The sequence below is a fragment of the Syngnathus floridae genome, chromosome 8, assembly GCF_059516105.1.
Source record: "Syngnathus floridae isolate MCC-2025c chromosome 8, RoL_Sflo_1.0, whole genome shotgun sequence".
NCBI lineage: Eukaryota > Metazoa > Chordata > Actinopteri > Syngnathiformes > Syngnathidae > Syngnathus > Syngnathus floridae.
Genome location: NC_142420.1, coordinates 9,516,189 through 9,529,138, shown reverse-complemented (window position 1 = coordinate 9,529,138; position 12,950 = coordinate 9,516,189). Strand labels below are relative to the sequence as shown.

Below are 12,950 nucleotides of genomic sequence, written 5' to 3'. Positions count from 1 at the left end.
ATTCGTTCACGCGTGAACACAGGCGACACAAACAATCCGAAAATGTTCTGCCCAACCATTCCAAAACTCACTGAGCCATATAAAGAATGTTATTTTTTTATGTATATATGCACTCAAAAGCCACAGCATAAGGTGATGTAATTTTTACCCTGTCATGAGCATCACCTCAGCTTCTCTATTCTTGACAAAAAAAAAAAAGAAAACACAATTCTTAAAATTTCGTGGTACGTTCCATGGAAACATATGAAACAAAGTGAATAAAAACGAATTAAACGACAGACACCATCAATAATATGTTCTCAGAAACTCTGAAAAACACTTCAAGGAACTCTTGAAGATAAAAATTAATTGTCAACCACACAAGCTGGGCACGCAAGATTTCACTACAAAGCTAAGTACGGTTGATGGAGCTATTCTTTCATCTCACTGACGAGCCTGTCATAAGTGAAAACAACCTCCATCTTCAATAGAGGTCAGGAAAACTGTTTCTTTGGAGGCCCTTCTTCAAGGAGCTCCAACTTTCTTTCTAAATCTGTGCTTGAGAACGAACACCAGCTGTCATAGTCCAGAAACGACATGTCAAAGGTGCTAGACATACAAAGCCAGAGTATATTAATGAAATTCCATTGGGAATTGAGTTAATAGGGAGATTGTGGACTTGATAGCTACGCCTTTCCATTCATCACCATGTCCTCTGCTAAGTGCAAAGTTACGTCGTCCACTGGGGAACGATTGGTTGAGCGGGACTTCTCATCTGCATCCCTGATCATCATCCACCTCTCTTGGGGTGCCATTGTGTTCTCTCCTTCTTCATTAAGATAGACCTTAATGGACTTTTTACACTCCTCAGAGTGCCTGCGTAGAGCGATAGAACCACGAAGATGTGAAAGGGCGCAGGAGCTATTGGATAAATGCGTACTTGCGCTTCTAAGAGGTGGTCAGAAAGGAAGTAACGACTCTCATTCAACTTGTTGATCCATTCGGAGATGGACAAATTAGAAGAACGGAAGTATTATGGGCAAGCAATGGCAATGTCATCTTGCGTTAGGTTTTTAATGCTCTGCAGGCAAAATTAAGGTCTCAACCAGAATAATAATAATGAGTTTACTGAAGTATTGAAAATTGACAGATGAACGCAAAAAAAGTCATGGTTGCATTTGGTACTGCACCTCAGCATTAACTGGACAAGCAATTACAAATACATCACAGCAAGAAGTCATTGTACAGCTCATTACTTCAAGTCTGAATGGCTGAAAAGAGAACAAAACATGATGAATAAGCAGAGCATACTGAGCTTTTCTTTTTTTTCAGACCAGCTTTGCATTAAACATACAGTGACTCATAAGCCAACCTCTTGTATGACAGATAATGAATTAAATTAGGTAGCTCATTAGCTAGCGAGTACGTGACAGACAAGCAATTTGAGGTGTTTTTTCTGGCTTTAACGCTAACAAGCAACATTGTTGCTAATCTTTCAAAGTGTGCTGGAAAGCAGAAAGAAATCAATTATATATTGATAAAGAGCTCTTCCAAAAGAAGTTGGTAAATCACAGTGACCTTTTAAAATGATAATTATGAAAAGAAAGACTTCAAATAAGTAAATAAAAATAAAATAAGAAATAAAAACTTCAACATGAATTGTAATATAAAGAAGGTGCAGCCATTAAAACATTGTACAATGGCATTAAAAAGGTCTATTTTTACGATGACCTGGATTGCATTGTGATCTCGAGACCAAAAGATTACTATACTCATGTTGCCTAGCAACTTGTGCTGTGGACTCCTTGAGCCAAACCTTGGAAGAAAGTGGCCATATGACTAAGTGTGAGCTGTTTGTTTTTATTTTGTGGCAATACTTCCAAAGGAAAAGGATCAAGACTATCTTTTTTTTGTTTTTTTTCTAACCACGATCAAAATGTGAAATTTCTTGTGTTCAGTCTCAATTGCTTGTTTTTCTTTTCACTTAAGTGGAACAACACTTAAGTTGCACACTTTTTCAACTTTGGGTGTTGCTCCTCTTTAAATCCGCTGAGATAAAGCTCGCCACACTGTTGGGCCCACAACTGAGCTGAAAACCAATAAAGAAGAAGCTTCCCTGACTTTTTGCAGCTTTACCTGTGTCAATTCCAGTGTTTCTGAAGTACATAATCCGTGACATGGGACTCTGATCAGGCACTTGTTTATGGTGCTGCATTCCAAGTTTAATCTGCACGGGAGATATCAGACAGAATCTTCTCGGGGTGATGTTGAGTGGCTCGCCGAGTGTCTGATCGTGCCTTTGTATGAATAGTAAGGGATTAGTGAAGAGCAATTCAGTGTGGAGCAAGAGAAGCGGGGAAGGGACAAAGCGAGATGTGAAACCTGCAATATAGGGACTGAACGACATCTATGGTCATTAGTACATCTTGTACTGAGAAGAAGAACTGCTCCAGACAGAAAACAGGTCGGTGGACGGCGCAGTCAACATACCTCGACCACGCAAGGCTCCATTTTTGGATTTGAGCTTTGTGTTCAACACCATCATCCCTGAAGTCCTCTCCTTCTCCTGCTCAGCGTGTCTCCAGCCATCTGCCAGTGGAACTATAGCTTCCTGACAGGCAGGATACAGAAGGTTGATGCATCATCAACACTCATCATCATCTTCAAACAAGGGTTTGAGTTTCAAAGTAGGGTTAGCAGGTTTGTTTTATGTCTGAGCAACCATGACATATTTGACTGATAGACAATTCAGTAAAATGTCAATGAAATTGAGTAATACCAACAGTGCAGGCATGCGACTTCCATGTAGTCATAACAATTAGACAAAAAAAACCAAACCTGTGATATAGAAGCCAAGTGACTGCATGGTTTTTCAAATGGAGGCTTTCCCCGAGACCCGACTGGGAAGGAGAGCCGAAACACAACAAAATGAGGGGAAAGACACAATGAAATGCTAATATACACTGAAATTAATTAAGGGATGTCAAGTCTGATTTAATCTGACAGGGAGGTAATTTGTCTGTCTCTGTATGCCTGAAGATGGCTTTGTGTGTGTGAGATGTGTTTGGTGTGTGTGTGCATTGGATTTGTAATTGCTTTGCGCCAATGAGGGCAACTTCCCTGAGTGGAATGTGAGTGCAAAGTGAGCGTTTTTTTTTTTTTTTTTTTAAACGTGCTTACTTACAACTTTAAAAATGATGCATCAGCTGAAACAGACAGGTAAAGGACACATAGCGAAGTCACAACCCACAGAGAATACACGCATGAGGAAAACCAGCTGTTCAACCTCCAAACCCAATCCGGGGTTGATTCTTGGCAAATGCAAATTTCTTTCAGACGTTATGAACTTTTTACATCCTTAAATAAGTAGCTTGCCATATTTGTTCAAACAGCCAGTATGTCCTAATAGTAATGCATGAGGAAATAAAAACTGCCTCTGTCTCTTTTTTGATATGGGGGAAATCACTACGCCCGAGGAAAAACTATCAATGAGAACCAGAAGGCATGACTAATGAGGTGTCAATCATTTTCCGAGCTTGTCGAAGCAAAGGTAATTCAACCAACAATATCTAGCCTCTTCCTCCACTGCAAATGTTTTATTCTGCTTCTGCAGTGGTGTTGATGTGGCGTTGGATATTTTTACAGCTTTTCAAAGAGCTTTTTATGTAGCCACAGCCATAAGGTCAAAATATCTGCAACCTGTAAACGTTTCAACTTAAATCCAACCATGACCTAGAATGTGTGAGAAGATCATTAATAAATACGATCCACACGGAATCAAGATCTAAAACTGCGTATCTTCTGCTGGCTGCTGGCTAACCCAAATACAGGTTCTTTTTTTTTTTTTTTGGAGTGAACATTTGAGAGTCATAATGTCTATCAACTGTGAAAAAAAACAAAGCCTTTGAATACTCTAAAGTCTTTATTAGCACTTTTCTTACTGCTGCGTGTCAAACTGTCGTCTCTGAAAAGGCGTTGGCGGGATAAAAACGGAACTTCTAACTTACTACAACAGAGTCCAAATAGAACATTATGATGTGCCTTTTTTTTCCCCCCCTGACTATGTGAAAGGACACAATTATGCTCCTGCTGTAAACCAACAAAGAAGTGTCTTCAAGTCATTATGTTGCACATGAATAGTGCCGCGTAATTGCAATGGAGAGTTGATGTGAACAATGACGCCTCCTCACTTAAGACTGCTGCTTAATTAAAATTCAACATTGCCCACAATTGGTATCATTTATCACTGTGCCCGCAGTGGTATTTTCTAGAAGAGGAAGTCACTTCATTCCTTGCCATTAACTCAATAGACATGAGGAATTTATATTTTTTTAATGTCGTGGCTTTGACTAATTGTAATGCTCATATCGCTCTTAAATGGAAATTATTAAATTTTTGTTATGGTCATTGAATGCAGTCTATAAGTTTGGAGGCATTACGTGCTTTTTGGTGTGTGTCGCACTGATGTAGTAAATATGTTGCACGCGTACACAAGGAAGATGTTTTAGATAAATGCCGGACTGCCCAGTGAAAACTGAACCAAAGGTTGAACAATGTTGAATTCAAACCGACTATTCAGAGAAAACTTTATTTGTTGGATGGTGTTGGATCTAAGAAGTGTCACATTTAATTTAAATTGATTGTGCTGCCTTAATTATCCAGATGTTGGTTGCAGTAAATCAAAATGTGAGACGTGAATTTGAATTATGAGAAAGGAATATGATAGTATTTGGAGTTGAATTTCCAAATATAGTTTCAGGTTCACTTCAGGTTCACTTTTCCAAAGCAAAATTCAAAATCACCCATATTTCAATCTATAAACAGAAAGCAGAGATAGTAATTCATCAAATTTTGCAATACCTTGTGTATTCCTAAAGCGGCTGTTGGCTTCACAGACAGACAGCCATGAAAAAAAAAATCCAATATAGTGTTTCATAATAAAAAGTCTCAAGGGGGATCGTGGCACTGCTTAGCAGGCTTTGTACCGTCCGTTCAATCACAGGCTGCCAACATGCTGGGATTTCGACGCAGGCTGCACCCGCGCCGCAAGCAGGCTGAGAAAAAGTGATAAAGGCAAAAAAGTAAATTCTATTGGTATATATGCAAACTGTTGAATATGATCATCTGAAATGCTGTTGGACACATACATGGTGCACCCACTGAACATTGGCCAGGTTTGTTGCTGTGACAACGAAGGACACGCTCTTTCCAATAACACTTATTATTGAAATCAAAATGAGTTTACAGAGCTGAAAAGGCGTTTCGGCAAAGATTGATGAACTGTCAAAGTGCTGTGAAAGGCTTTTTGCGTAGACGCGCGTCAGTCAATCAATTTGCCCAAAGACCCTTGGAATCATTTGCATTCAACAATACCGATCATTCTTCACATTTGATGAAAATCTATCCGCTTTGTGTTGATGTGTAAAAGTTAAGAGAAATGGCAGGAGCTGCTTGTTTTGATCTCACTCTATTACCTTCTTTAGGGGAGTTATTTGACAGGGGCTAAAGCTTCTTATTGGATTTGTGATGATAATTCCGTGAATACCCGTCATGCGGCTGATAATGTCTTCATGCTTGAGCAGGAATCAGACCGTAAAAACAAAATATTGCCTTTATGCAGGGTTTAGTCTTACAATATGTCTTTCTTGGTGGCCAATTTGGCAATTCCTGTAAAATTGTATTACAAATCCATGCTGGCCCCAGTAGACAATCCGAAGGGTCACTTTCAAAAATGCCAGCAATAAATGACATCGGCATAGTCCGTCTTTAAATGTTGACTGATCTTTATTTATATTGAATTAAAAATATAGTTTTGACAGATTCATGTAACAAAACAGGAAAACACGGAAACATTTTTAAATGTTGTTTCGACAGAAATTTACCAATGAACCAGTAAAAAGAAACTATTTCTGCCTATAAAGTAGTTCCTGGTCATCGTAATACAGTGTGTGTATTATATATATATGTATATACACATATATATTTATATACGTATATATATATATAGATATATATATCTATATATATATTCCGTGAAAAGTGTACATGAAAATGACTGTGAACTTTAATGAACTGCAAATAGACATATTATCTTACATTAGGCTGGGTTTGCTGCCAAAATAACTTGTGCAAATATTTATATATTTCAAAAAAAGTAATAAAAAAAACTGTAGTAAACCTACCTTATCAGGCGGAGACATTTAATTGAACCAAAATGTATAACCCCCAATGGACTCTAACATTTAAACATAATCTCAGTAGTCATTAGTTTACAGTGTATTGTAAAAGCACTTCATACACAGTTTCTATTTACAACACAAGTTGTGCTTCATTCTGATTGGAAAATTGTGCATCCACAAAGCGGTTGAGAAATAACCCTAACCCTCCTGATAGTTGAAACTGTAAATTTATAACTAATTATGCAACTCTGAAATGAAAGACGTGCCCAGTAAACCTTGGTGCCCCAATCTATACCGCACCATTCATTCGGCGTCTTCTCACTTGTGACTAATGTACAAAATACCATGCAAGATCATATGAAGATGTCAGAAAAATCCTCATGTCAAGAAATTATTTGAAATATTTTTCACACCACATATAGAGTGAATACAGTATATAACTGCAATTATTGGTGAAGCACAAACAGTAGTTTTCAAGAGATTATTCTAAAAGACCAAATTTCAACAAAATGACGCTTCCCTTTTTGAGAGGATCATTCAATGTCCCTCTGGGTCGTGATATTATATTGCTACAGAAATCCGCATTGCACTCATGTGTGTACTCACCCCTGAAAACAAACATTGCAAAGTGATATTAAACTACCCAAGGAAATCCAACCTCAAATAATCAGAGCGTGGATTGCAATTGTTGAGAAAAACGTATATTGAATATCTGTTAGTATTGCGAGGGCATCTTAAAACAATACAAAATGTCGATAAATACCATTGAGTGAATTATGGAGAATATGTGAGTATACCACACACATGATAATAATGATAATAATATAGAAACTGCAACAAAAGTGAGCAATAGCGGAGGTCACAGTTCACCAATTTGTGCTGAAAGTACAATCCCACAATCACAGGGAGATGACGGGCTAACAAAGAGACCCTGCAAGCATTTTTGAAATTTCTCAAATTACGCTTACGTAATATATATATACTGTATATATATGTAGATTCTAAAGCTATTTACAGAAATTTAGCCCTGCAAAAAAAAAAAAAACAATCACACAAATGCAACAATACAAAGAGAAATATCGACAAAATCTTCAACTCGGAAAAGAAATTTCAGAGCTGTAACCTACTCAAGTTCTGTCAATGTATTTTGAATTTAACAGTAAGCAATGATCGGCAAATGACCTTAAAATATTTGTGATTAGGTTGTAACAAAAATATCCATGAATTTACAGTCGCACTATAATATAATTACATTGTAAAACTGTGCTTGGTCAAATGTGACTTTTGTGACGGCAGTGTATGAATGCCGACGTTAGAAATCATGTGCGGCTGGCACACACTTTGGATACATTTTATTTACAGACACAGATTGTTCTTGTAAAAAAAAAAAAAAAAAAAAAAAAAAAAGGACAGATTCAGTATTATGGTGCACTGGCAGCAACGATTCTTAAGTGATTTCGAGTGACCTTCTCATAGAAGAATTATGCACATTTCTAGTTTTTCCATGTAGACCATTTCTGTCATTGCAGACATGATGAATATAGAATCAACTCAACATCTTATCAATTTTTAAATAAGAATCACAGCCTCTCCAGAACCTAAAAAAAGATCCCATTATGTTAGTGAGTAGATACAGACAAAGAGTTGAGACCAATCAATTTGAAGTTAAGTACTATTTACTCGAAGTACTCTTTCAAGTGAAATCACCGAGACGCTGAATCGGGAACCAGTCGAGGTAAGCAAATTGTTTGTATACAATCAAATAATAATAATAATAATAATAATAATAATAATAATAATAATAATAAAACCTCTGTTTGCAAAAGATCTTCCTTCCAGTTTCTTTTAGGATGCTTATAAGGAATGGAGGCCTCAAGCCTTTACACGTCTGAAAGCTAATTAAATTTGAATTACAAAAAAAAAAAAAATGGCTTCTTCAACAGTTGACTTGTTTAATACAAATATAACCACGATGATCATTTTTATTGCCTGCTATATCCTTGGAATTGGAAACAAAAACATTTTATTCCCTCCTCCGGATATCTATACATATTCTCCTTCCTCTCTAATAAATATGACCGTAAATCTGAATTAGTAGATGAGCAGAACTAAAAGGGTGTTCGGCTATAAAAACACGGATGTAACAGCCAAATTTCACATTAAACAATGTCATCATCATCATAAAACCGAGTATATCTTTCTCCTGAAAGGTAAGCAAGAGAAGAATGACATTTGCATTGCACTGCTTTCACAACACCGATGCATCGTTTCTCGGATGCTAATACACAAGTCTCATACTGACTGTGAGATTTCAACCTATTGCCTGTCGTTGAGGGTTTCTGAATGGGCGCAATGGATGACATGTTGGGAAGTACAATTTCTTCCAGGGAACCACAAGGAAAGTGGATAAAGTAGGATTCGAAAAAAGCTAAAAGCCACTTGGTTGCAGGAGAGCCCCAATTGTTTTTTTTTTTTTTTTTTTTAAATCCATAAGACTAACCTTTTTTCCCCCTCATTGAGATCCATTATGGAGCCTTATGCTGACTCTCAACAACTGATACTTACATACGCGAGTGCCAATAACACCTGATGCCTAAAATTGACTTATATAACCACATGAACAACTTAGCATACAAATTATGGACTTGCTCTTTCTTTGGAACTAGGAAAATAGAAGAAAACATTTGGGGGTTTGTCTGTGAGAATTTATGTCCATCCAGAAGAATATTTACCTTTATAGACCGTGATTGGTCCACATTGGTTTAGTCATGCTGCGTACAGAAAGGATCTTTCCCAAAACCAAAGCACTTAGCTTGTGAATTTAATATGGAACAACAGAATTGAACCGAGACTGTGATTGATGGAACGCTAGCTGGATAAAACTATTTTGACAGATATATAATTTATTTATACTAGGTGCTCTTTTATTTTCTATTACCAATCTTCATGGCTGAGTGGCAAGAGAACAATAAGGAAAAGTAGATAAGGTTACTTGAGTCAAACCCGTAATCCTTTCAATGCTTTCCGCCAGACGTTAAGCTAAAGATACATAAAATTGCACTGACATTTATTCAGTGTCGACCCTTTCTGCGCACAGCACCTGCGTCATGGTATAAGAACACGTATGTACATCCGTCTGACAGTTAATGGAGGTTCTCTCCAAGAATACATTTAAGGTGGCAATGGGTTTATCTGAAACGTGAAGACATTTAGTTATGAATTCATGTTTGGCGTGTCGAGGCTGGCGGCATGTGACCAGAACAATACTGCATGTGATAAATATTTGAATTCCATTACTGGTGCAAACAAATGCAAAAGAAGTGTGTGGGTTTGCAGCATCTGGGCTTTAGCATGACTGCAGCTTTTTGCTGGGAGGTCACGACAACTCTGCGGCCTTGCATCATTTTCACAGGCTACTCGCAAGCAATGCCAATGTGCGCTTGCTGCCATCAGCAAGTTCAACTCCGTGGGAAGTATTCGCAAAAGGCGACTGGGATTATTAGCGTATGATTAGGAAAGTAACAGTTTAATGAATGAGTCATGGCAATTATCCTCTCTTTGGATTTTTGGATCGTTTCCACCTTCATCAGTAATTTTAGTGATGGATTACTTTTGTCTCTCTGGACATACTAAACTCAGTACTGTTGCGTTAAAAAATAAAACGAAATCAGAACATTAGGGCTGTGTAAAAGAAAAGAACGTTTCGTAATACTGCTAATGTAGCACTGTCGGTACATGCTGAGTCTTTGAGTCGGGATGAAATCACAGAGGCGTTTGCACCGGGTACAAGAAGAACCCAGTTGGAGAATGTTTGCTACTGTGAGGGTCGCTCAAGGCTCGTACTCCCGCTTTCGGCGTGCTACAGGTGGGCGACTACACCACAGTGTTCCTCTGTCTGTAGGGCGGGGGCGGTAACACATTGCCGGCTTTCATAGCCGCCTCGGACAAGTATTCCTGGTTTTCAGCAAGGGCGGGGCGGATGCGTCCATTCTGCCTGTAGAAGAAGCGTGTGCTGCAGTCCTGCAGGTACTCGGGGTTGTGCAGAGAGCCTTTGGGAGGGAGACTGTGCTGCCAGTATTCAGGATTGTCAAAAGAAGCTTTCTTGCTTTTCTTATCCAACATGATGGTGCCGCCGGTAATGCCTGAGTGCACGGCATGTCCCGTATGCCCTGGATGGAGCGTGTGTGACGGATACGCAGGGTGGGGGAGGTGGCCAGGGGCTAGGACGTATCCAGAGGAGGGGACTGCGTGGCTTGATGTTGATTTGTTGACTGTCTGTGATACTGTCTGGGCAGCGGAGGTCCCTGGGATAGCAAAAGATACGGTGGTAGCTAATCCGTTCTTGTCCCCGGGGTTAAGAAAGGTATTCAGGTAAAGTGGCTCGTTGATGTATTCATCGTTCCTGTGGCTGCCGGATGTGCCGGCGGCAGAAGCGGCCATGGCCATGTGCAGAGTGTGGCAGCCTCCGCCATCAACGACCGCGTTGGCATCTCCATTTCTGCGACGTGTTATGAAAGGGTTCTCCTCGACAGGGTTGATGTACTCTGCAAACAGGAAGAGGATTTATATTAGTTTTTTTTTTTTTATAAACCCGCAGAAGTCAAAATTATGTGAGGTCCTGATGTTTTGGTAGTTTACAAACAGCCTAGAGTTCCTACTGAAAATTCTAAACCAATAAAAACATCGACCTTCTCTGTTTCCTTTAATCATGTATAAGATGTACTCACCCTGTATTTCTTTATATAAAAAAGAAGCTAGCTAATAGCTAATTAAGGTAACCAAAAAGAAACCTCATTCAATATGTAGACACTCACATTTGAGTAACTAGATGATGTGATGCTGCAAAAAGGTTTGTATTAAAAACGACATGAACGTAAATTATTTAGTAGCTTTCTGCTGTCCGGATTGTTTTGTTCTCTCCCTCTAGGAAAAAAATGTAGATAAAGTGTGGCTAGCTGTCAAAAAATGGAAATGGTTTCATCTTTTTTTCAAACGTGTTTATCCACCTCAACCTGCTGATCCTTTGCTAAAGTCTCCTGGCACACCACATCATTTAAAACCAATGTAATAAAGCGTTTGATGATGACTCCTCACTGCATATATTTAGTTCCGCAGAAATGTGTCTGCTCATTACTGTCAAAGTAACCTGAATGCTTTTTCTCTCTCATGGTACTCGCAAAGGGATCCTGTTCCTTCTCCCCCTTGGCACCTCGTTCTGCAAGCAGACCAGTTGGGTCGGCACTGTAACGCTGTCCGCCGCAGTCCTCCCGCCCAGCTATTGAATAAAAGAAAAAAAAAAAAAAAGACATAATGACCGACTTATACCGTCATCTTAATCTAGATGATGGAAGCGCAGTGTTAAAATGGAGGTTTGAATTATACCGACCCGTCTCGTCATAAAATAACATTCTCAGCAGGTTTTTACCTTGTCCTGTAGAAAGTGCTGATCCAGCACCAAGGACGCTTGATCTCGGGGAGGCTTGCTTCCTTAAAGTGCCGTTACATCGTGGATCGTCCTGTTTAGCACGGACAAATCCACCAGCGGTCTGCCCTCCCGAGGCCAGGTCCGGGGAAATCAGACAGGCGCCGCTGACAGGCGGAAGAGAGACCACTCTTTGGAGGGTGGCCATTGTATCCTGCCTGCTAAATTTAGAATCCTGGCAGCAAAACTGGTTTTGGAAAGAAATAAGGATAGAGCAAAATGGCAGGAATTTTAGATGAAAATATATGATGAAAAAAAAAAGCCGGAACATATAAAGAATACGACAACATCACAAAATATACACACACACACACAAAAACGGAAATCAGCGTTTTCTTATTAGTGTTATTTCTATTTTGAGCTGGGAAGATCAGCATTCATATCTGTCCTTTCGGAACAATTATTACAATAATCGGTTAATCTGTCGATTATTTTGTCAATTAATCGATTAATCAAATGATTATTTTTTTTAATTTCTATCCAATGATTAAAAAACAGGCCATCATTTCACCAGTGCAGAAAATGCATGTAATAGCAATATAAAAACAATCCACTCATTCATTATCTGATTCGCTTATCCTCACCTCCTAATTAAAAAGCATAAAAAGTAGCCCAGAGCCCGTAATCCTAACATCTGTGTTCCCTTATACAGCAAGGATCTTTGAATTTCATCCCATTGCTTTACAGTCCACATTTCCTTCACTATTCCTACTCAGCTTCAGCCATAATTTATTTTTCATCCTCCTCAGACACCCGTAACTTTTCTGTATAACACGAGAACATCTTCATGGACAGAGGCAAATCGACAGTACCCTTTCAAATGAGACATAAGGCAGTCAGCTTTGCGAGTGTGCGATACGAAGCGATGAGTGAAACACAAGGAAGATTATTTCCTCCGCTCACATCGCTACTCGTGGAACGCCCGCAGCTATTAGATAGAACTAGCGAGCTCATGCCGTGCTCTAATCTGTCTGTTGCTATGCTGGCGAGATCACTTCCGCTTCACATTTTCATCATTTCAAAATACCTTGCTGGGGTCCATGTGTGTTTGGGAAGTATATGTCAGAGGTGGGATATTCAGGGAGTGTGGCACCACATACTCCTCAGCATCCATCAGGTCTTCCAGCTCTTCTTCATCCAGGAGGCTTTGAAAGAACTTGCTATCGTTTGGACTTGGCAACTTCATACGGTCATCGCCCTAAAAACAAAACCATATGTCTGTCAAAATGTCTCAGATAAAGAGCCAGAGCTGAATTAACTTTGTCAAACAGTGATCGCCTCTGATGGAATTTCCTTTTCATTGATCCGAA

At 39.1% G+C, this 12,950-nt stretch overlaps 1 protein-coding gene across 1 annotated transcript in view; it reads right to left on the bottom strand.

Moving 5' to 3' along the window:
* Positions 1-5,744: 5,744 nt before the first annotated feature.
* The window catches only part of erbb4b (erb-b2 receptor tyrosine kinase 4b), a 101,942-nt gene continuing 94,736 nt past the window's right edge, over positions 5,745-12,950 (bottom strand). The window contains exons 25-28 of the mRNA XM_088383048.1: positions 12,668-12,838; positions 11,584-11,827; positions 11,305-11,433; positions 5,745-10,702 (exon numbers count right to left, since the gene is read on the bottom strand). Coding sequence (XP_088239174.1) covers positions 10,032-10,702; positions 11,305-11,433; positions 11,584-11,827; positions 12,668-12,838 — 1,215 coding nt within the window. The 3' untranslated portion in view covers positions 5,745-10,031. The remainder of the gene's footprint in view (positions 10,703-11,304; positions 11,434-11,583; positions 11,828-12,667; positions 12,839-12,950) is intronic.